At 40.0% G+C, this 25,920-nt stretch overlaps 1 protein-coding gene across 4 annotated transcripts in view; it reads left to right on the top strand.

Annotated features, from left to right (window-relative positions):
- Positions 1-25,920, top strand: part of SULF1 (sulfatase 1) — a 102,095-nt gene that overhangs the window by 40,690 nt on the left and 35,485 nt on the right. For all 4 annotated transcript variants that reach the window (XM_032995107.2, XM_032995108.2, XM_032995109.2 and 1 more), the window contains 3 exons: positions 1,919-2,158; positions 14,021-14,172; positions 16,214-16,383. In XM_032995107.2, coding sequence (XP_032850998.2) covers positions 1,919-2,158; positions 14,021-14,172; positions 16,214-16,383 — 562 coding nt within the window. The remainder of the gene's footprint in view (positions 1-1,918; positions 2,159-14,020; positions 14,173-16,213; positions 16,384-25,920) is intronic.

The following is a 25,920-nucleotide window of genomic DNA, read 5'->3' as shown; positions in this document are numbered from 1 at the left end:
ACTTACTCATAAACAGTAGGTTTGCAAGACCAGAGGGCTGACCAAGCAGAGGAATGAGGAAGTGCTCTAACAGCTACTCATTTATAATGTAAAGAGGCATGAAAGTGCACATCAACTCTGCTGCTGTTACCATGCATTAGTGTACCTGAACAGAGCACTTTCCATCCGAGGACCTCAAAGCACTTTACAGCTGAGCTCTCAGTAATAAACTGTGACATTTCGAAAACAGGAGAGCTACGGCAAAAACAGAACTAAGCAAGACAAAAGCTGAAAAGAAAAAGCCAGCCTAAGGTCTGAGATAAATACGTGTAGAACGAGGATGATCTCTCATTTCATTTTTACTCAACAACTCACTGAAATGCTCCCACTCATGCAGAGACCTTTTGAGTTCAAGGACTTCTCAGTCTCCTACTTCTCTATATCTCTAAACACATGGGGTTTGTCTGTACTGAGCTTAGGAAAACAGAAATGCAGATGCTCTGCATTTAGAAAAGAAGGGCTGTGAAAGACCAAGAGTCCAAAAATGATGGGGACTCATATGTAGGGTATTAAATGTATCCTTAAAGACACAGACATTGGCACTGTACAAGGAAATGCTGAAGAGCTAACTGACTCTTCATTTTTCTAACCAAATAATTTTGATGCAAAAGATTTCATATTCGGCACTGACTCTTTAGCCCAAAAGCAAAACAGAGCATGTTTAACCTTAACTAGTAAGATAATTTGTTAAGATTCAGCTGCTTGCACCTAAAGTTGAGTCTCCTTGGAAGTGTTGTGCTTTTACAGGCATGTCTTCCATTGTTTTAAAACTTGATGGTTTTTACTTGATTTTCAAGTGACCCAAACAAAACCACCAAGAAAAGTTTAACGTATCCATGGAATCAATTGATTTAAATTTAGGGCTGTGACTGCCAACTGTGCAAAATTAATTGTAAAACCAAATTAAAAAAAGAAATTAGAATTCCTGAAAACTCTTCTTACTACCAAAACTGTGCAAGTATTACCATTCACAAACTTGTTTCCTGGGCACATACAATATATCCACAGTTCACCATTACCCTTCAATCTCTGCTCGGTCATGTAACAGAAAAAGCAAAGTTTGACAACTGTCAGCAAATACTGACAGACCCTATCAGGAGCTGCTCAGTCTTTCTGCAATTAGAAATCTGCAAGCCCTGCATGTCTCACCTGGCTGTTCATGAAGATGTTTTGAAGGATTCAAAAGGTGTCTTTGTTCTTTAAACTGGATCAATGTAATTTCTTGAGGAAGGTGATGAATGTTACCAATATTTTTTGCATACAGATTTATCCCCCAAAAGCTGATTTTGAGCACAGTGATTTAGTATTAGAGCCAGAAATGTTGATCCTATGTCCACAGAAACATTCCTCTAGAAAAATTATTTCTGAATTTTCTCTCTCTCCTCCCCACATCTCTCGCTCCCTCCTCTACTTCCTTCCTGTTTCATTCTCTCTCTCTCTCTAATTAGCTGAAAAAATTGTAAAGAAATGTAACAGATCCACTGGTAATCTCAGCATTTTACATTTACTGGCACACTGACTACTGATGCAGTCTGTGTTACATACTGTTTTCCTACAACCATGTATGAAGGACTATTGACCTACAAATTTGATACAGCTCTAAAGCTTTAACATTGTATTTCTAGATTAGTCTCTATTTTAACTGTGTTTTGAAGCCTGAAGAAAAATGACTCGGTATTTCTGGGATCCTGAAAAATATTTTGTGTGATACAATAAAAATCTTATCTTTACTCCTGAAATAACCTAAGCTACAGAGTAGAAAAGACTGATGTCCAAAGGCAAGATAATCACTGATACTTTATTTTTAATAACATAATAGCAGCCAGTATATTATAACTAATTTTTCCAGCACAGTGGTGATCACTACTTCTTATTGCAGGGTCCTTGCAAGTGATGAATAAAACCAGAAGGATTATGGAGAATGGAGGGGCCTCTTTTATCAATGCATTTGTAACCACCCCAATGTGCTGCCCATCGCGTTCCTCCATGCTGACTGGGAAGTATGTGCACAACCACAATATATACACCAACAACGAAAACTGCTCTTCTCCCTCATGGCAGGCGACTCATGAGCCACGTACCTTCGCCGTGTATCTCAATAACACTGGGTATAGAACAGGTAAGAGACAAACCAACAGTAGTTCTTTGTTTAAAGTGGTGATGACAGATATTCAGCAATGGGTCTCAAATCACTGCCTAAAATGAAGTGGCTATTGTCCCAGATTGGGTTTAGAGAGCAGAGGTTTAATGTTATGGAGAGGGAGGGTAGTACTGACTGGTGGTCCAGATCCACAGCTAAGAACCATGTCAAGAAACTCACTTATAATGGAGCAGCAGATTTTCACATTCAGATATCCCAGGTGGGAAATAAGCTCTTGGGCAGTTACACCTACTGCAAAAGAGGTGCATTTTAGTGGCATTGTGGGTCTGAACTGGCAGTTCCAGCCATGATTATGGTCAGTATTATGGCCTGCTTGTGGACAGCTGCTAACAGTTATGGAAGAAGACATCAGGGCCAGGCTGGGGACTGGTGCCAAAGACCTCACAGGAGTGAAGTGCCTGTCATGGGAGTGAAACAAGGTGAATGGTATAATTTAAACTTTGCCATGGGGCGGTATTTCATTTGCATTTTCTGAAAGGGAATAGAAACATGCCTTTAAGAAGGATTGTTCTGCTGTGCACCAGTAAGATTTGATAGTTTTCTTGTAAATTCCTGGTGGTTTTCCGTAGTCAGGAGATCCCTTTCCTGTCCACAAAGAACTCTTCTTATTCCTCTCATCTGTGCTTCAGCTTGATGTAAAACCTGATTCATTTCTGCATCACCTATCCCCTAAGATTCAATCTGTAGACACATTAGGCTCCAGCCTGACTTCCCCTTCACGAGGTACAGGAGTTGTGCGAGGTCATCAGAGTGCAATTTGTCCAGAAGCGTCGTTCAACTACAAAGACTCCCCTTTACAGGACCAGTGAGGCACAGACCTCAGTGCCAACTGCGTTCCTTACAATGTAATTGGCAGCAAAGAAATTTGTCTCTATCAGCGTCTTAGGCACAAGAACAGATCGCTTTCAAAACATATAGCAGGCGAATGTCTCCATGCTGTCTGCTTGTCCTAATTCTCTTAATGCTGCTACATCCAGTGGTCCAAATTTATCTGCCTGTTTGCCATCTTTTCTTCATCACACAGGCAGCTCACTCTTTTTAATTCTGTCTCTCAGCATCTGTAGGTCTGGAGAGTTTTTGTATCCTGTGTAAAAAGCAAAAGCAGACAAATATTTAACTTCTTTGAACCTGGTGTTGGGTCTGACACATGCGTTGAATACTAGTACTTAACTCTCTATTAAGTTGGTTTCAGTGAAGTTGCCATCCGAGTACAGTGCTGCTAAACATAAGTAGGGGTCAGCATCAAGGCTTTGGAGGAGAAAAAGAGGGGAGACAGACTTGACAATCACTGCTAGAAAACGTGCTGAATTCACCCTAAAATATAAGTATTTTCTCGTGATTTATGTCTCAGAAATCCTTCTGGCTTGATCTATGGCTGCTTCACATGGGACCTGATTTTCCTATTCTTAGAAAATTTAGTATCTTACTGATTTGTAATCTAATACTTGCACAAATAAATGCCTCATGAATAAAAATGATAGCTTTGTCACTAGCCCTTTCTTTCCTTCTGGGTGTTGAACACTCTGCTTTAGGTATATCATCTACACTGCCTTGTATTATGGAGGCATGTGAAGATGTCTACTAAATGCAGACTTGGCCCTATTAAATGGAAAGGAAAAAGAGGTCAAAAGAAAAGGAAACAGAAAAAAATCCCTTTCCAAAGGCAGACAGATAGAACACCAGTCCTAAAACTGTCAGGGTAGGTAAGTTTTAGCAAGAGACAGGAGGGAGAGAAAGGAAACGGAAACACATTGTAATACTTTTATGAAACCGATTCTGACCAAGGTACATTGTTTGGCCCTATAATAATATATCCCCAAAGAATTTATCTATTTACTCCTTGTAAGATGAGCCTATCTTATAATTACCCCACAATTATTTTTTTGAAGTGGTAGTTTAATTAACAGCAGATCTTACAATACATTTTTCGAGGACAGCATTGCCTCATTAAAAAGTAATCAAAAGTCCACTAACTAACTAAAAATCTACACTTCACAGCTAGAAATTTTTGTAAAATTGTAATGACGCAAGAATACCTGCGAGTCAAGAATAATTGGGATTGAAAAAGAGGGAACTGAGGCTACATGCCAGATGTCGTTGTGACTCTGTGCTGATATTGCAGATGCTGTGGGTATTTACCATGTCCATTTCTACATGTTTTGAGAGGAAATCAGTATCCTCTTCGGTGGGAAATTGGGGCAGAGAAAGAAGATTGACCCAAGGCCACTCACCGTTTGGTGACTGTCCTGATAAGGCATTGATCTAGAGAACTCCAGTCCAGATGAGACAATGTGCAATACCTCCAGCCTGGTTCTCTGTTTGAAATGACAACGCACATCATGCCTCAGTGATGTGACGGTGAGAGATCTCACTTTTTGTATAGGATCAAATTATTATATAAACTGTTAGAAATAAAGGAGTGTGGGAATGTTTATATAATATCCTTACTTCTGTTCACTCTGAAGAGTTTCCAACATCTATAAAGCATCTATTGTCTAAACTTGCCACAGCCTTAACTAAACCCTCTATACTACAGTTGATCACATGTGGGCAGACTGCTTCTGATGAGAGTCTTGCTGAAGCCACAAAGACTCCACACAGGCACAGCAAGTCATTTAAAGAGGGGTCTGAAATGTGCTCTAATGAACTGCAGTCATAATTAGACCACACTCGGAAAAACTGGCAAAGAAGAGAACGTTTTCTTCCTTTCTTTTTCTATTTTGCTCTTCTACTCCTGTTCTACTCTGATGTGACCTAATGGAGATGATGCATTTCATGGAAACATCCCTTTTTGAAGAGTATATGTCAGTGCTAAATCATAGGCAGGAACTGTGCTGGGTGCTAGCAAGGCAGACAATATTCAGAAACAGCACTGACAAATCAAAATCACTTTTGCTTCTGATTTTCATTTTTAAAAATCCCAAAACAATTAAGAATGTTTCAATGTTCATGGTTTCCCTTACTCACAAGCCGTATGCTAATGCAGCAATGAGTCATCTGCACAGCTTCCTGAATATTGAAAGTCCACAAAATTGGTAATATTAAACTAGAATTTGTAGGAAATAGAAGGGAAGACACAGTAAATAGGTAGAAAGAGAAAACAAAACAACTCTGGAGAGCTTTAGAGAGATTAAACATTTGGTTTAATTACATAGGCTCCAGCTGCTCATACTGGGAGGAAAAAGTGTCACTCTATAATCACTTCTAAATTTTGTGGAAATTCTGAGAAAAGCTTGAGAAGCTTTCTTTCATCTCATGGTTTTTAATGTCAGTAGACATCCCTTCTGCTATTTAGATTTGTAAATTTTATTCTAAAGAATATTAGATGCACTAGTTAAAGATTGTGTTCTGCACTTTCCGAAGTACTGCCTGATTACTTGCTGTTCTTTCAGTCTTCCCTGCAGTACTGTTGAAGTCTCTTACTTTCTTAACCTTCTACTGCTCTGTCCCAGCCCTACAGCACATAGCCTTGCCTCTCAGACCCACCCTTCGGTGTTGTCTGTTTACACACAACACAAACACAAAGGAAAACTCCAGGAGTGTACTACCTCAACCTTGGACTCCTCCAGTAGGAAAAGAGGACTGTGATACATCTTAATTACCAAGCAGCAGCCAAGCATTGTCTTAGTATTTTAGAAGACAGAGCCATGACAGCAGCACAGCCAGTATCTGAGAGACAGTAATATGACAATAATTTTATCGTTAAATCGTGTGTCACACTGTGTATACTACAGGATTTTACATTTTAACCAGCTGAAGTTTCATCCCTTTGCAAATATGAAGAGAAATCTAAGTTTAAGGTCCTCACCCTGACTTAACAGGCATATGCATTCACTAAACTTTGTTTAGTGCTACTTTGTAGAATTATTACCTTCCAATCCTAGCTCTTCTTAGCCCTCCACAGCCAGCATAACTGTGCGGGAGAGAACAGGAGTCTGCCTTGGCTCAGCAACTGCTGACAGCCTCACAGCAACACAGCAAACTCAGAAGCAGGCTCTCCCCTTTTGGAATCCTACCTGAAAGAATAGACATCACCCAATTAGGCAATTGCTTACATTTTTTAGAATTGTCTTTGGAAAGATGTATTTCCCAATATTTTATTTCTTTCTCAGAAGTATCAACCAACCAGAATAACATTCAGGGTTCATGCATGCAAGTGTCCTGACAGCATTCTCAGCCTTTCATGGGACAAAAATGGTAACATAGCAAAGTTACGCAACTTGCACGTTAATTTCTAAATACTTGCATTTGTAAAACTCAAAACTCGAGAAGTGACTGGACATCACGATGTCACTATCTGGCATGTTTTGACATTAGTCACAGACTTGTGTAGTGATGAACAGAAGTGGTCACTTGCTTGACATCTAGTTAATATGTGCCACCGTTCATGTCAGCTTCTGATGCGTGTCAGCTGACATCTGTCACAGCTACATTTCTTAGTGTAGTGACCAAGGAACTACTAAAATGCCAAGATGACAAGAGTCTGAAAGCTAAGAAGTATTTAAACTGTGCACGCAGGGACAAGTTAATCTTTCATAAAGGGAGCAAAAGCTATGCCTCCTGTAGGTGTGGGCAGACAATATGTTTCCTCTGGAGGCAAAGCCAGTGTGTTTCCTGTCCACAGCCCTACAGTACAATTCACTGTCATCATACACTATTTTTAATCTTCATCGTTTCAGTGACCTAATTTGTATCCTGCCTCATGTGCCCTTTTAAAACAGAATGGGTGCCAGAATACGATACAGGGGTGGGAAAGGGTGAGCAGGGAATGAGTCCTGGTTTTTAGAATATTTCTAAAGTGAAAATAAAGAGAGAGAGAACTCCAAGCATTTGAGTTCATTCTTAATTAGTATAAAAGAGGCTGGGGAGCATCAAACATAATTTAGCTTGTAAATGTTTTAAATAATTAAAAATATACCTCACTTTTCAAAGTAAAATTACACATTCAGTCAAACTAAGAAATGTATAAATAAAAGTGAAATATGCTGAGTATGTTCAAATACTCCACAAAAAGTGAAATGCAGAAGAGGGAAAAGGCTGAAAATGATAACATGTAGGATTTTATAGTTTTATGGTATCATGTGAAGTGAAACTTTTTTTGGTTTCTGTTCAGGACCTCATCAAAAACCACAGCATGTTTGCCTGTTTATGCTTAAACCAGAATTCTGTGCTATTAAATATTGCACAGAAAACTGTATAGTAAAAGACTTCTGGCAAGTTTATGCATTCAGGTGCTTCATCTAGGAATATCTGGGTAGAACATTGTGCAATTATTTCATCTCTGTCATTCATGTGGCCGAATGATAGTCTTTAACTACGTAATAACATCCCACTTTTTGGAGAGTCAAATACCCTCTGATTAAAAAGATACTCCAGTTCTACCAAGTGGCATGATGCCGGCATCTTTATCAGCAAGGACTGGGGTCTCAGATCCCCTCTGCAAAACTCTACTGCTTTCTTACTGAGTTACTAATCAGAGCAGGTTTTTATCACATATATGGGAGCTAGGAGTGGCGTCTGTACATTTTCAGATGTCTGCTGAAAAGAAGGTACCAGTGAGACTCAGGAGTCCTTTCAGGCATTGTTGTGTCCTCCCTACTGTCCAAAAGCACTTCTGACTCCTTTCATCCTACCCCATTAGGCAGAGCAGTCTCCACTCCAGTTTTTCTTATCCCAGTTTTCTGGCCCTTCAAAACCTCACCTTGGCCTCTGCTCTGAGCCTTGTCCCCCAGCCTGTCTGTCCTCAAGTCATTCCCACCCTCACTCCCCTCCTGGGTCCAGTCAGTCCTTGACAGACGCGTCCTGTTCCCACAGCTTACTATTAGTGGTCTCCTTTCCCAGCCTGATTAACAAATCTGCTTCTCCCACCCCCCTTGCCTTGTCAGTCAGCTTCCTTCTCCTTTCTGCACTCACTGTCCAGTTTTTTGGTTGACAGTTCCAGTCCTGGGCCCCCAAGCCCCCTCCGCTCCCCCCGCCCCCTCTCAGCTCTTTTGCTGGATCTCCTGCAGTTCCCCAAGCTGCTTGTCCTTGTCAGATCACCTCCTGCCCTCTGCATTTCAATCAACTTTCTCCCTCCTACTGACACCACTCACAGGTGGACAGGAGATAAAGTCTCAAGGTGACCAGATCTCCAGCACACACAAACTGCAAGGTTTTTTTCAAAACTGAGCAAACTTTGGACAGATTTTCACCAGGATGATAAAAGATGCCTCATTGACAAAGTCCATCATTTCCTTGACAGAGTTCATGCTCTCAGGGAAGAGCATGGAAGTGCTATCAAATGAAAGCTCACATAATTTTTTTCAGATGTTAAACATAATTCCTTTTCTATTACTGTGGTTCTCAAAGATGGCTACTGTTCGGGCTAAGAAGTTTCAAAAATTTCAGCCTGAGGCAGACATCCAGTGTGGAAAATTTCAGTCCAAGTACAAGAAAGTTATAAGCAACTGAAAACAGGGACTTATAATGAGAAGTGTCAGACAACATCAATACTGGAAAGTGCTACCAGCTTGGCCCATAATACAGGCTTTGTTAAAGACATCACCCAGGGTAATGATTGCTATATCAAGTTATAGGCTAATGCCTTTTGCAACTGCTGAGTTATAAAATCTTTAATGTTCTTTTTGGTTACAGTGATAAACCTGGCAGCAACTGGGAAAGACCCACAAAGCTGGAGAAAAAGTAAAAAACCTGAGGTTTTCTACTGCGGTTAAGTTACAAGACTGGGAACTGCAAAATCTGAATAACATTCTTGGCAATGCCACAGGCTTCCTGCGTGACTTAGGTCTAGCTGAAGGTTAACCTCTTGGTGCCTCAGTTTCCTCACTGCATTTTTGGGACAGTAGTTATTTCATTTCCTAGGCAGTGCTGGCATACTGAACTGGCTTTCTGCACTTTAATGACGTGATACACTAATCCTCTGTAATTTTTCAACAGAAGGGAAAAATCAAACTTCTTGGGTTTGAATCTATCACTTGCATAATGGGAAGAAAGCAAGGAGGAATTTACTGGAATAATCCGGAAGTTGCAGTTTTGTTGGGCTCTGTCCCCAGAAGCACAGAATCTTTGTGTGTCAGCCCTGAAATGTCATATAAACAGTACTTCGCAACTCCTGTAAATGGTTTCCTGACTTTGTTAAAGGAAGTGGGCTGTCTACTTAAAGCTCTTGTCTGGGTCACGGTGACTAAACCTTACTGCAGCATGCCCTTTTAAAGGTTTGGGTTTGTTTTAAATCGGAAACATTCCCATAAGCCTCAACAAATAACAAGGATGTAGAACATAATATATGTCCTTTGATCCATGGAAGTGCAGAGATGTCTTGCCAGTAGATGTAGCCCAGTTCACCTGTATGCTAATCCACTAATGCTGACAGGACTTAGGGGACTAATTCTATTGTGTAATACTGCAAATGTTAGTCACAAATGATTGTAGAAAATACTGGGGGAATAAGTACTGGGAATTATGAGAATTTGAATCACATTCAGCTATAAATTTCCTGGCTTCAAACTGTAGAGATCCCATGGATCAAATTCTCCTTGTCTTGCACCCATTTAAACCCCCTGGATATCTCAGTCCGGTTCAGGAAACAGCTAATTGCTAAAGGGAAAACAAAAACCTGTAGTAAGACATCTATTCTCATTAGGTACCAAATATGTATATTCTGCAGCCACTCCTGAGACACATAGATGTCTGTATAACCGTTCACCATGACATGTGTTCTTGTTTGCATAAACTGAATTGAACTTACCCATAGAATACAATTATTCTGACATACTTAGCTACTCTACATGTGATTAAAAAATAACAATGTGTCCTGGGAACAGTTAGCAAAACTGCCAGAATGCAGATAAAAACTGTCTTATTAAAATGCAAAAATCAGCATTTATCTTTCCTGTTATCCCTGTGGGGGCCATTACATGCAATAATGAAAAGATGTCCCTTGAAATGGCATTAAGTTTTAATGAGGCTTTTACTCATTGAGTCATAATCTCCATTTTATTAATTACAAGCAGAAATGGTTTCCTAAACCCTGTAACTGCTGAGTACAAGCAGCTTCTAAGGCTGAACATTCCCCGTCAGTACTCAGACGGGCAATTCAGCAAGTGTTGGGCTATAGCTGAGGATGTGGGTTGAACGCTACAAGTCAGTCATGAGAAGATCCAGCAAGGACATTTGCACATCACAGTGTCAGCTCCTGGGCAGTTCAGTGACATTCCATAGCACTTTAATCGTTTACAATCCTCTGGTTAGCAAAAAACAACTAGGACATACCTTGTGATTACTTGCCGATTATTATTTGGCCCCATGGACACTACTGTGCTTTCCTTTTACGCTGGCACTTGCCTTCATTCAGAGCATGAAGAACCAGAGACTAATTGCTGGTGATGGGCTCCAGCTCTGACTCACTTGCCCAAACCTATACTCAGTGGTACTCAGAAAACCCTACGGTGAAGGGACTGAATTCTTGTGTTTCAGTAAAAGCCTGGCTTTTCCCTTCATCTGTCTAATTACTCATATCCTCCTGAGCTTTTGACCAACAAACCACTCTTGGTTAAAGCAATTTGGCAAATGTGATCTATTATCACAGCTACCACTGCTTCTGCTAGTATTCAGGACTTTGCTATACATTTGACATGGGAACTGCTTTATTCTACAACAGGGAGAAACATCTATTTCTGCAAACTGTCACTCAAGGAGTTGCTTAAAACTTGACAGCTCTGAGATTATTTTTATGATAAAATACTAAATCATTGCCAACACAAAGGTGAATGGTTCAGGATGTCAATCTGAAGTCATATAACATGCACCAAAATATGGGGTTCAGGGGGCCAAAGGGGAGCATTATTAAATTTAGAAAATTAAGTCATTTAAAGCAAGGAAATTCCAAGATTAATTGGCCCCCACCAGCTCCAAGCCTCTCTTTCCTTTTCTAAATTCAGTTTATCTTCTCTCATTCTTATGCCCCAGATAATTTAATCTCTGCATTTTATGCTGGTGGCTTTCTCTCAGGTAATACCTGAGTATCAAAAGAGAGAGGAAAGAATGAAAGAAAGCATCTGACTGTTCTTTGTTTTAGTGTGAAAACTGAAACTGTGGGGACTTTCTCGGGTCCATAAAGGAACACCCTATGGTGACATTAAACTGGGAAGCTGTAGTAAGTTTTTTCCTCATCATCTGTGTGCTACAGTGTTTCAGAGCTTGGCTATTTTGAGACAGATTTTCATAGCCGCCTCTGTTATTTACCAAGGCACTACATCAAAACTGACAGACACTACAAATTCTTGGAAAAAAGTTTGCCAATGATTTTTAAATGGGCAAACCCATTTATTTTTCCCTAGTCTTTTTCTTGGAAATTGCTGAACTGCTTGGCTAAAATGTTCCATAGAGCAAAATGCAGCCTGAGTCAGATAGCATGGAAACTATCATCACTAATGATTGAAGTCTGGCAAGATTGTAAATAGTAGAATTCAGGTCTCAGTTAATTTAATTATAGGTGGGGCTATCAAACCATCCTACATGATAAATTGCCATAACTTCCATTTCATAGCTTGAAAGCCTATGATCTTTGTGGGAGGCAGGTTGGCAGTAGAGTCCTTTACAGATGAGCACAGCATGCTGACATTCCCCAAGGTCATGCAGTAGCTGCTGGTGGATCTGGGGTGGCATTCAGGAGGGATGACCTCATATCTCCCCTATAACCACAGACTGTCCTTGATTTTGCTTGGTTTGGTAATGCTTCCTCTCTCTCAATCACATCACTCTCCCATACTTTTCTTCACTGTTGCCTCTCTCTGACTTCTCTTCCTCTTCTACTCTTTCTTTGGCTTCCCTTCCCACAGTATTTCAGCCTTTACCCTTACACATTCCCTGGACATCTGACTCCCTGAGAATTTAACCCAGTTTGGCTGCCTTAGAGGAGAGGTATGGTTTTCATTCTGGGAGACAACAGTGTTCGGCATGTATTCCCTCCCTATGGTCACCCTCTTCACCTCAAGCTTCTTGACTTTTGGTTGACCTCAGGAGAAAAAAGGGGAGAGACTGTGTTGCTTTCTTGGTGGTTGTGGGAGGAAGAGCTGGAAGCCTGGTCTAGTGTCTGTAGGACTTGTTTATATGTCACATTCCACATGGTATAGGAAAGTAACATTATATATGACTATAATCTCTGGTTAGTGACATTTGGCAGTAATGTGATTTGATTGCACCATATTTCTGTTGCCTCAGACAAGTCTTAATTATGAACATTTTGATTTTTTGACCAGTATTCCCAGGAAGTTCACCATGCACACATCAATCAGATCTTAATTACTCAAGCCCTTCCACAAATGTGTTTTCTTGGTTAGGCTGAATGTGTCTAGGTTGAATGTGAGGTTTTCCAAAGTGACTTCATTTCCTAGTAGGAAATAAGTACGGGGGTTTGACTTGTGTCCCAAAGCCCAGCTGAGGAAGTGGTGATGGGCAGCAGCCCTTCGTGGGCAGGCCTGGATGGCCAAGCCAGGACAGTGCACCATGAGGGGTGCAGTGGGGTGGGTGGCTATCACCCAGAAGAGCTCTGCTCCTGGAAAGGGAGAGATGTTTCCTCTTCAGCGTTGTCCCATTTTGTGAGCACCAGGAATACCTTTGTACTGAATGCTGGGGACACAGGCGCAAGAAATGCTGGGACAGGGGACCCTCCAGGGGCTTGTAAAGAAAATTAAAAATGCAAACAGTGAAGTTACTTAGACTCCTCAGCAACTTGCTGGGTCCGAGCTGGAGATAATAAATCCTTAAAACCCTAAGTTACAGGCCCAGTCAGGGGTTTTGCCACTGCACTTCCCAGGCAGTGGAAAAGCAGGGCAGAGCCATCCAAACTGACTTTTTTAACCAGACCAAAGACCATATGCAAGCAGCTAAAGAGCTTCCATACCCATCTGTCCCTAGAAGCAACACGGCTGCATTTGCCACAGTGCCATGCCAGCATTTATCCTCCCTCCCAAGGCCAGTTGGCTGGCTTTTGGTGTCTATGTATCTTTGGCATAAGTAATTCACAACTCCCAGATAGCTGGGAGCTCACTGTATTGTGAGATTGTTTTTTGTTTTACTTCCTTCCAGAGGAATTGGCTGGAACACCTGCAAACCCTTCTGGGCCTGACGGCAAAGGCTGAAAGTTTCAGTCTGAGTGGGTTCTGACTTTGTCACCTGGAGCTAATGGAAAAAAAAATACACTTAATTTGGCAGGCCAGCTAAAGGTGCTTGACCTCCAGGTCTTTGTCTCTTCATTAGTCTTGCCTTAGGGAGAGAGTGGCAGCAAAGCAAGGTGGGGATTCCCTTTTGCTCTACCAAATATGGCCCAGTGGGATGGAGATCTGGACTTTTCAGACCTTTTATTAAACCACCAAACGTAGCCAGGTTGCCAAGCTCAAACTTTCAGAAGCCAGAAGCCAAGCTCAAAAACATCACAGGACTTGCTTAAAACCACAAGGTGTTTCTCAGATGTTTCCTCTGGGCACTGAGTTTTTATTCCATTTTCAAGTGGAAACCAAGAGAAACATGCTTATTCTATAAAGCCCTGAAAATATTTCACGTGAGCACTAGCTTCCAAAAGATTAAGAAGAAAACCTAAAGTCACGAAGGCTTTCAGCTCTCATAAAAACTCTGGAAATAACTTATTTTAATTTCAAAACCCTCGAAGGTATAAAAGGAACATTTTTGATAAAGCAACTCTGACTCATTCTAACACATTCTATCTTCATTCATGCATGCTTTTGACTCTGACTAAAAGACTTGGATTGCAAAGCCTCATGTGTGTGTGTGTGTTCTTTTTTTTTTTTTTTGCCTTCACAGCTTTTTTTGGGAAATACCTCAATGAATACAATGGCAGCTACATCCCTCCTGGGTGGAGAGAGTGGGTTGGATTAGTGAAGAACTCTCGCTTCTATAATTACACCATTTCTCGCAATGGTAACAAAGAGAAGCATGGATTTGATTATGCAAAGGTATTTTCCAGACACTTAAATGCTGCATCATTAATCCATATAAAACCAACTTTCAGATAATTAATTAACCAGATAATTAATTAATTAACCAGCTACAACCAAGAAATTGAAATGTCATTTTCTCTCCAGGGCATTGCAGATCAATTTCTACCTGAGAATATTAGTTGCCCAGCAGAAGAAAGTTTTCAAGGGATCCTCAGTGCAGCCTAGTGATTCTTCCCTCCCTCCCTCTCTCCTTGTCTCTGCTGGAAAGGCATGGTTCAGTGGCAGAAGCAAATAGTAAATAAAGGCCTTTCCCCAAAGTAATTGTGGCCCTTGTGCTACTGAACTTTCACGCTAGCTGAGTGTTGTCAGTTATTACCCACATAAGAAACCTTAGTTAATGTTTTTTTTCATTATACAGTGCACAGCAAAAAAAGTCTGTGTGGCTGTGATGTCAGACTCCGGATATGGAGATAAGCACAAGAACACGGCCGTTGGAAAACTTCAGAGCTTGTTTGTGCTCTTGACAAGTTTGGACAGTATGCCAAGGTGACCTGCCCACTGCCATGAAGTTTCTCGGAAAGGTTTAGGAGTGCAGATCACAGACTTTCCAGCCTGCAGAAAACAATCTAGAATTTCCTCAGACTGTAGCTCACAGAAGATGATACAGATGTTGCAGCTGTGGTTTCTGACCCATGTAATGAGATTTTATTGGTAGCTCGCAATGCCTGTTTCTGATTTTCCCACCCATAGAAATTACATGATACTGATTATATATTTATATAGAGTAAAAAAAAAAAAAATAGAAAATAAAGAATATTGGTTAGTTATACATTCCTTACACACCCTGCATATGTAGCTAGAATAAACAGGGAAATAAGAGGGGAGTGGATGCTTTGGGAGACCAGTCATGCAGGCCTTTCACTCGAACAGACCACAAACCCAGAAACTGTCACAGCCCTGGTGTCTTGTGCTCATTACCCATTTTGGAAACCAAAAGGTCACTCATTGTGTCTTCCATATCCTTGCAAGGAGTGGAGCAGCCAGGGCTACCGCGTGTGCTCCGAGGGCGCTGCAGGAGAGGGCAGGGGCAGGGGGGACAGGGAGCAGGCGAGCAAGGAGGTCACAGCTGGTTGGCTTGTCCTAGCACTGACATGCGACACAGACCTTGTCCCTCAGGCTCTGCTTTTGCAGCTGTTCGGGGCCTCGAATCCACAACATATGATTAGTCATGCCTGGAAGTGCTTGAAATTACAAACATTGTCTCAGCACTTTCTCAATGAAGCTCGCACTAGACCTCCAGGCCAACAGTGAATACTCCAAGGTGGCAGGTGGTTTAATTTAAGTTTTCAACTTTCTTCCTTAGTTCTATTTCCTCCCTTCCCCTTGTAGGCTTCCATTCGCCACCTTGGCTGTGGGTTAAGCCAGTTTATTAGTGAGTCACAACCTTAATCTCTGCAGCTGCAATGCTTAAAGTTGCACAATTAAATGAACCGAGCCTGCAGGAATTCAACTGCTCCCTGCATTCACATTTGCAATTTCTTCAATGAAGGTTTTTGCGATCTGTTGCCAGTTATAGCTTTCTTCCACTTTGTACATATGCAAAAGTATACTCTGAACAAAGAGCATGCAGGAAATGTTTATGTAAGCAGAAAATCAATGTAAGAGTCAACAATTTTTTGGAGCTAGGAACCTTTACCTTGTGAAAGTGTTTTATCAATGAAATTCAGGAAACATATCTTTGTTAGCATAGTCTGTCATTTTAAATGTTACTTAGCATTATATTACAAAATCTGATAATCATATTTATTTAATTCCTTGTGTTGTATCTGATTTGCAAAATAGCGTCTCATTTTATGTGGCATCTCCTGCTTAAGAAAGTAATTACTGCTCAGTCTCCCCTATGCTCCCTCGAATCATATATCTCTTTGATGGTATGTTTTCACTTCCTGATCTGAACTTTAATGAGGACTTGAAAATAACATAATAACATGATAGTATGTGATCTAATTAATCATGCACTTTGTAACTTTTGCTTTGTGTTAATCGTATGTTCCAGGACTACTTCACAGACCTAATCACTAATGAGAGCATTAATTACTTCAGAATGTCTAAGAGGATATATCCCCATAGGCCCATAATGATGGTCATCAGCCACGCTGCGCCCCATGGCCCCGAGGATTCGGCACCACAGTTCTCAGAGCTCTACCCCAATGCCTCACAACATATGTAAGTCAAAATCACACCCTGCCAGACCCACTCCGTGTATCTGCTTCTTGTGAGGTATTTGTTTATTGAGATACTGTAGGAGCAGAGAATTCAAATGTAAGAAACTCATAGTAAGTGATGAATATTTGCTTGTTTCTTCTGCCATGTTAGCTCCTTTCAGGGAGGGGAGTGACAGCTCTGACCATTATTAAAACAGAGAGAAGCTCTTTTCCTCCTGGGAAGTTGTGGGAGATTAAAAGGTCAGTATTTGGCTTTGCAAGGGCAGATTCTTACAATACCCTGAAAATATGTAGACACAGGTCAGGATCTGTTGGAAAGATATTACTTCCTTCGTCTTCCTCTAAGATATGCGCTTCCTGGGCTCTAGCTAGCTGAATGCAGCAAGAGTAAAAACAGCCTTTTGTAGGTTTTGAGTGTGCCAGATTTGTTTATAGACTAGATACTGGCAGATTCCCAAACTAGCCTATTAGACTGCATTTTTAAATAACATGCTTCATCTTTTCTAGCCATTACAGTATTATTTTAAAAAGAAATCTTCATTTTGTTTCTAGAACTGAAGCCAACTCCAGGTAAAAACCTGAGTGTAGTCATGGATTCAACATCTTGTTTTATACATTGAACGTTCTGGGTCCTTTTCCTCACAGTGAGATGTTATAGAAGCTTTTCACTTGTACTTTTGTCTACCATGGGCATGTAGATCACTCTTACCATTTGCTCTTAAACGATGTCTTCGCACCTCTTTCCACACAGAAAAAATAAAGTATTTTAGCTGTATTGTATGTTGATTTTGCCTCTGAAAATGAGGAGGAATCAGCTTTATCATACAGTGGAAAAGTTCCTTGGTCTACAGGCTGTATTTTGGACACTCTGCAGGAGTTCACATGCAGGGATGTTTTTTGTAGTTACATTAACTTCTATAAAATTGCAAGAAGTAGCAGTTACTGCATAAACTGTGTACATAAACTGATCACTGGTTGGGGCCAGAAAGAGATTTTCTGTTCCTGGCACATGGTTAAATATTTGTTAGTTTGTATTTTTTTTATCCTCTATTGGCTGCTATTTTCTAGATATGCTGCCTTCTCTGGTCTTACATTCTTAACTGTATTTTTCTTATCCTGCTTTCCTGAGACTAGACTTTGCAAGTAATGCAAACCAGTCAGCAATGTTTTGTACTTACTTAGATATTCAGGTTAATTTCTACCTGTATACAAAAGCTATGAGATTGATATTTTAGTTTGTAAATATTTACTTGAAATTGGTTCTCAAGTAATCATTCTTAAGAATCATTAGCACCTTTTTTTGTCCTAAAGGTAAAATAAGGTAGACATGAACACATAAAACCTGTCATATTTGGTTGTGTGAAAGAATTTTCTAACTCAGTGTTCTGAACTATGTGCTCCAGTAGAAAGCAGCAGGGAATGCTTAAGGGAAAAAAAAAAAAAAAAAAACAAAAAAAACAAGAGAGATTCCTTTTCCCTGTTTTTTTCAGCTTGTGAAAATCACTGGTTTAGTTGAAGCATCCAGGCCACTGGATGCGCCCCATTCTCTTTGCATCAGTTTGATCTCTGAACCATGGTGGCAGCCTCACCATCTTGTGGTGACAGGTTCCACACTGTCACCCTGTGTGTCAGGGATAAAGGACTACCTTTTCTTTCCTTCTGAACCTGGAGCTTGCTCAGGCCACTGGTGTCCCCTACTTCCCGTCCTGTACGGAATAATGAATAGTCACTACATCAAATTTAATGGACCTCTCCCATGTCTTCTTTCAATCACCCCTTTTCATAGCAAGAGAGTTCTATCTATTATTTCTCGCTCTGTTCAACAGATTGCTTCCCGTTTAGCAGCACAGATTGCCTGGCCTCAGGCAAGCCATCGCGTTTGCTGGGGGACTATCCATCATACAGGAGGGTAGGATTCAAACTGTTTCCGCTTAGCTGTGGGGACCGTGTCTGGAAGAAAAGCACTGAATCATTGTATCTCACCCCACCTCTCCCCAGGCCAAAGCAACTCTTTTTGAGCTCCATGCCCACTGTCTTCTGATAAAAGAATGCTTGTAGGAACTTGCATTGGTTTATTATGCTCCTGACACTACTGCTTGGTGTTTTCAGCCTACTTGCTTTGTAGCTTGTGCTGTTAGAACCAATGGATTTAGTTACTCTCCAAAATTTTAACCACCTCTCCACCTTATACAGGTTGCATGTCACCTGTGAAGATCAAGAGAAGATCCTAGTTATCTGTGTACAGGCTTAGTCTCATTTGACTACTTGTATAAATTATTTTTCATTTGTGTGGACTGTTGGGGTCTAAATACCTTGCTCTGCTAGGCTACATCTGGAATAGCCCAGAATATGAGACTCAGCTGTGCTGCTTCTTGTCTTCTGGTGTTGATTTCTTGGCAACTTTCTTGTAAAGTGTTTTTTCTCTGGCGACCTTAAGAGATCCTTGCTGGGTTGTTATGTGTTTCTTATTGCACTGACTGCATGTGTTAGAGTTCAGTCTGCAGACTAAGAAATGAGACAAATTGAAGATAAACTGCCATTTGGGTGGCTGAAGCCTCCAAATAACTGGTTTCTCTAGCAATAAATATTAACAACATGCTCTAAAAGATACAAGAAGTTCAGTTCTCACAGAAATATTTGGTGCTCCCTGTGAAAACAGCACAAGAACAATAAAATCCCTCCTGCCAAGGTTTGTGTAATTTGAACATTTAACCCTTAGGTTTTCTTCCTTGGTGGTCAAGCATCATTTGAATCTCTTTCTTTCTGACCTTGGGTGACAGCCATCTGACCTTGGATTTTGTTTTTAAAAATGTAGTTGCTATATCATGTTACTGTAACGCCTACCTCCAACAAAGAAGGGAAATCAGGTCAAAAGCTGCTAGCTGGCTTTACAAACTGAGATAGAAGGTTATACCTACAAACCAAGGATTAAGATAGCCTGTCAACCACATGTGAGGGGAAGTTTTGCTTGAAAGGACAGCAGCTGAAGCAGACCCTTAAATTACCTGACGTTTCTTTGCTGGTAAAGTGCCTGTCATTTGATTGAAATACTGCCTTTACAGATTAAAAAAAAAAAAAAAAAAAAAAAAAAACACAAACCAAAAGTTTGTTTAGAATAAATTTTCCACTTGCACATATGTAGAGGGGAGTGACTATGGCAGGAAATACCCGTGTTCAGGGAGAGTTCTGCCCTCAAATGTAGGTGTCTGTTGGTCTCATTTCCCCACTTAACAACATGGGAAGAAGAAAATCAAATGAATGCAGCAACAAAGTCCATAAGATTTATGAAAAACCCATCAAAGCCGAAAAAAGAAAGAAAGAACTACATACCATCATCACCTTACGGTCCCATCCTCCTCAGCACAAACAGCCTGCTGAAGTGGCATGAGAAGTCTTATAAGGACAGGAAAAGTAATGATGCGTACACTGTTTAATCATTAGTTTTAAGTGATTCCTGTTAATTTTTATTAGCTCTAGTTTAACATGAAACACAGACTATATCATACTGGAATCAGCAGACACTATTGTTTTTAAGCATCCATTCTCCCTCCCACTCTCCCACCTCCCCTCTCCTTAAAATATGTCTTATTTCTGACACCTAAAAATATCTCTGAAAGTTTATGTTGGCTGCTATCACCATAATGAGTGATATGTTTTCTGAAAATAAATCATACCAATGCATGTACTCTAGCTATGCCCAAAAGTTATTTCTGTTGAAGAAAACGGGACTGGAGAAGATGTAGTAGATGAAAGCAATACATAGATCTTTGCTGTGGTAACGAACGTCATCTGTTGGGGAGCGAGGCTGCTAGACCTTTGGAAATGTTGTTAAATATGAAGTTACGACACAAGAGATGGCTCTCTAGGTGTCCCTGGCAGCTATTACAGGGGAATCTTGTTCCATCAGACAGCTGAGCAGGAAAGCTCTGACTCAAAGGATGCTCTAATGAAAGCCTGAATTCTCAGTTACACTCAGGGCCTCTGGCACTTTAACTTCCCTTTACCTGCCAGTATGAACCAGCCTTAGGGGAACTGTGAATCAGACCTAAGCTGTTTATAAGCTGTGAAGTAAACAAACATTAGAAGCAAAAATCTGCAGGAGGCAGGTTTAACTGAAGAATGTAAGAAATGGAAGTCTGAAACACTGCTGGCTGTGCTGATTTAAAGATCCTTGGGCTGGCAGGAGGACTGACAACTAGATTTTACGGTTACCTGGAAGCAGTCCTATTGCCAGGCTGAATATCTTAGTAGGAGCAGCTAGAAATGGTATCTGGGAAGAGATGGGAAAGCTTCCCAAAGTAATGTGAGAAAAGGTAGATGATATGAAAGGCAGACCTTTAAATTTCCATTAAAAATAGTATAAACGGTGCTGAACTACCAGGTCTGGCAATAGCAGTGCGTTTGCAGTAGTGAAGCATGAAGAGCAATGTTATTGCACCTCTGGATCCTCAGAGCAGTCTTAACTGTGAATTTGGGGTGTTAGATGGCTGCATTCAGGGTACCTTTTGGTCACTGAGGCCAAGTCTCAAACAGCTGCCTGTTACAATGTCATTTCTTGTAAAGTGGACACTTACCCGTTAGAGTGGTGTCATACATCTGCATCAGTAATAAATCTTGGCATGTCAGTGTGTCTTGTCACTGCTCGCCTGAGGCCTGCTTAGACTCCTGACTTAGAGATAGATAAATGATCAAAATCGTCACAAACATCATTGTAAGTGTGACTTTAAACAGGACTAGAAGAAACAGTGTCATGCAGAAAGTCAGTAAGACTCCAGTTACCCAATTAACTTCTGCGACAGCAACAAATTATTTTTCCTAAAAAGAAAAGATGTTATATTTAATGGGTAACAACTTTTCTTTTTTATTCCAAAATATAGCAGTTGTGTTATACTTCATGAGTGTAACCTTCATACCTCACATCCACAAATCTATGAATATCCCTGTGTTTAAAAGATTCCCCTTTTAGGGAAAGGCAGTGAAAGTAGACCCAGAATGGTGAAATTCAACTTCACATGAATACTGACCATGCCACTGGTCATGTTTTTTTGACTTTTAATTTTGCCCAGAACCTAGACTTCCTGCTTTCCAAGAACAGTGTCTAAAACTGGAAGTCAACTTTCCCATGAAACAAAGGATTTGCTTTATTTGTTTATTTACACTTTTTCTGAAGAAACATGACCACTTATGTAATGCTATCATATTTCCAAGAATAATATAGGTGTTACTTTCATACAGAAATGATTCACTTTTCACAATGAGTCCTACCATAGGTATTATTTTTAAATGTTGTTGACATTTATTTTTATGAAACAAAATTGTTCCTGGGGCATATAAGTACTGCATTATTTTCACTAACTGGAGGACTCCCAATCCAAACAGAAGATTATCCAAACACTTTTGGGATAAAACCCTCCGAGGACTTTATGGAATTATTCAAAACCAACATTTTTAGGCAGTATTTTTGTGAACATCATTTTCTTTTGTTGAATAGAAACAGGAAGGAATTAGGTAACTGTAAATAGAGACAAGCACAGATCTTTACCGTAAGCAATTGAACAAATGTTTGTAAACATGCTTGTTTCTCTCCATCTGTAGTGGATATGTATATATTTCAGTCAAATTTTCAGAAAACAAATGTTAATTTAAAGTTGCACTGAATTCTGAGAGCTCTTAAAGCATGCTGTACTTTGCTTTATTTCTTTTCCACACAGATACCACAACTGTGTAAACAGCATTAGCCAAGCTGAATCTCCTTTTGTTAACCTGTAAAATATATTTTAGTAATGATGATTTGCAGAAGGGCTGTATTCCCTTTGTTTCATTTAATATCACATGAAAAGCAGGTCAGTTCTTAGTAGAAGGTAGTGTAATTCATTTCTGAACGATTTGATATTTAGGGAGCCCATTTCAATAGGTCCTCAAGTACAAACATCTGTTGTTTGGGTTGTTGGTGGGGTTTTTTTATTTCTTGTCTAACTTAAAGTTACTGTGATACCTTAGAAGTCAAATAAGATGCATTCTCTAGTTTGAAGTTTAAATTTAAATACACAAATATAGTAAATATGTTATCAGTAAGAGTAATTACAATGTGTGATATGAAATGCTTATTGCTAATGTAACTGAAGGTTATTGAAGCCTCTTGGATTCAGGCCACAGAGCTGAATGCTAATATAATTGCTATCCTCTCAAAATAACTTTAAATATCTATTTGAACCAATGCTTACAGACAAATAAATGACAGATTTCATGGTCAATATTTCTGTAAAGAGAAAAGTACACTAGTGCTTATAGATATTTACTTCTTCCATAACCTATAGAACACTTTATTATCACCACTGTGGGCTTTCCTCTTGCAGTTTAACAGGTGGCAAATAGACAGTGAATGCAATTTCCATGATGTAGCATAAACAAACCAATGCACATTGATGCAGAGACATTAAGAGCTAACAGAACCCAATCCACAGATCATTCCTTTCCTGAGGAGACTGTAATCTAAGGATAGAGAAGGCTAATACCAATTTACTTTTCTGGTTTTTGTAAATGTGCGCATAAAATGAGATGATTTCTCTGTAAATTTATTCATACAGGTGAATGATTACAAAATCTCAGGGTACGTGATTGTTCGCATTCTGAGAATGTGTTTATGGGAAAGTGACTGACTGGGTTCAGCATTTCCTATTGATAAATATTTGGGATCTTTTTTGTTAGTTAAACTGGGGGCATGAATTTGAAATTTTATGAACCTGACATCTTCCAGTGTCCTGCCCAGTGCCAGAACACACCTGTCATGGAGTGCCAAGAAGTCTCTGTGTAGTAAGTTTTGCATGGTATGTATTGAACAAATGTAAGTGAGCAGTTGAATGATCTAGATTTGCCCAAGACAGTATAGCCTACAAGAAAGACAAATACTGTATCTTTTCAGTAGAGTAATCATTTGCTCTCTCAATCCTTACCCTCTCTACAGATTTAACATTCATGTAGTATGTTGCTAGTCATTTTAGAACAAGACCTACATGAAGGGGAGCACTTTTCCATGTGCTCTATTTTTGTAACATGTAAAATGAACTCTCAGTCTCCCAGCACACATTCAGAAGTTTAAGTGCTTTACTATTTGCTGACCAACTAGCAAGAATGACCTTGCAATCAGAAACTGCTCCTTACTGCACCCTGGGGCAGCCTCCGAGCTGCTCAAGGACAGCTCAGCAAAGACTGACAGGCAGTTGAACAGTAGCTCCTTGACAGACTTAGAGGCCATGGACAACCTGAAAATAATGGGGTATCTGACACTGTCTGCTGATCATGGATCAACAAATGTGCTCAAGACAAGGTAGTGTCCATGACTGAGAAGAGGCAATAAAAGGCACGATACATTTATTCAATCTTATGTTCCAAGTGCTCATAGGAATCAGTGAAATGTGGAGGTTAGTGTTACTTTACAGCAGTACTTGTCAATATAGAGCAAAGACGTTCCCAAAAATGGAATAGAAACAGTGGCAGACTGCACCATGATGACTTTCAAGGGCTTATATCAGCTGAACATTTAGTTAATATCTCCTAGTGTGTCAAGAAAAAATATTGTGATAAACAGTTATCACTAGCAGGCAAGAGGTCTCTCTACTTGGACAGGTGTTCAGAAATCATCAATATTCTCCCCAGAATTCACCTCTGTTGCATTTGTTTGGGGATTTTTTGCCCCTAAAAAAGGTAGACAGATCTGAGGGCAATGTCAGGTCTTGTGCCTGGCAAGCAGTGCTTTTCTGGTGGATTTCTGCAAGGCACAACAAGGAACGGTGTGCAGGGAACATAAAAAAAGTCACGGGGTTTTTCGATTCTTTTCTGTCTTTTCCCTAGTACTGTTTCCCCTCACTTTAGACCCTTGTTTCACATTTCTCCATCAGCCACTGGCATCAGATATTTCATAGAAGGTCCTATTCCCTGAATTGTCTGGGAGGAAAATTCTGTTCACTTTCTGCCTACTGCATTTCTCACCCAGAAAATTCAAAATGCATTTGGAAAGTGTCTGTGAAAGGTTTTAACCACTCTGCTAGACCCTTGAGTGCTGCTTTTAAAGGCTATCCATTATGTGGAGGAGGCTTCTGACAATGGCCTGGGAACATGAGACCTGAGCCTGCTTCAGCAGCTGGCTCTCCTTCCTGGCACAGCAGCAGGCTGTCACAGCACTGCCGGCTGAGCGCAGCTCACAGCCACCTCATCCCTCTGTGGCAGGGACACTCAGGAGTCTGCTGGGGAAAAAAAAAAAAAAAAAAAATTAAAAAAGCAGGGTTTTGCTGGAAAATGCTGATTAATCAAAACTGAGCTCTTTCACTCTTTCATGGGAAAGCATCTCATTTGACAAACTTCCAAAGGAACAGAGGAATGTTTGCATTGGAAATATCCTTTTCTGTCACTGTGCCTAATACCTGATAGGTGATCAAACCTCCTGAGAATTGCTTCTTCAAGGTCTAGGGCTCCATCTTTTAGGGCTGCTGGCTAGCCAACAGCCTAGAGGGCTGTCCTCCTGGGCTCGATTTCATTAATTTTGTGGGAGTAAAAACATTACTTTTAAAAGATCAGACTTCAACCATGGGAAATATCAAAAATTTTGACTTTTCAACTTTTACTTTTCAAGAAGTAAAAGAATTTCCAGCAGAAAAAGAATTCTAGTTTATGTTTGTGTTTGCTTAGTAAGGAGCTAACCTTTCCATTCTTCTTAATCTCAACCAAAGGTTCACAAATTCTGTGATAACATTGTCTCAGTTCTGTTTTCCCTTGATGCTAATGGTTAAGTAGGTTAGTCAAAACTAGCTGTAGATACTGGAGACATACATACTTCTCAACTTCTACCTAAATTCTCAAAAATGGCCTCCAAATAAAATGTGGACTCCATTAATTTATTGCAGTTGACTATCAGTCTATTACATTGTCCATTCAGAATATATAGTTATGCATATGATAGCTGATACAGTAAAATCAACTGCTTCCACCATTCTGTGATCACATTCTCAACCATGTCAAGAAAAATGAAAGCTAAATGAAAGCCTGATCAAAGGTGTAACTTTAAGTTATCAGTATACAAAGTTCTGATATAGTTCAGTGCTACCTCTTAAAAAAGGACAAATACACGTAAACATTTCTGTGGGGAAAATGTGCCTTTGGGTAATGCACATATTAAAATTATCAGTATTTAAACAGTAAATCAATATTGAATTGCATTTTTTATATAAACTGAAAAGAAAACCATAGGAATCAAATCAATCCAATCACACAACAGCATTTTTTAATTTTCTATTTGTGTGTATTTTTCAAAGGTAATGCTGCAATCCATGTATAATGTACTGCAGTGTATTAGAAATGTGGAAAATTAAACCCAAAGAATTTCATCAAAATGGCAAAGCCTAGATTCTGCTAGTGTTAGAGAAGAAAACTGTTCATATGTAGGCAAAACCATTATGGGACATGGATTTTGTTTGGTTTCTCTTCACCTTTTAGTTGTCATATCTTGCTATGTATAAAAACAGGATTGATCGAGAGCTTTTGT

The sequence above is a fragment of the Tyto alba genome, unplaced genomic scaffold, assembly GCF_018691265.1.
Source record: "Tyto alba isolate M040663 unplaced genomic scaffold, T.alba_DEE_v4.0 Super-Scaffold_9, whole genome shotgun sequence".
Taxonomy (NCBI): domain Eukaryota; kingdom Metazoa; phylum Chordata; class Aves; order Strigiformes; family Tytonidae; genus Tyto; species Tyto alba.
The sequence above is the reverse complement of the archived record's forward strand: the minus strand, read 5'-3'. Positions and strand labels throughout refer to the sequence as shown.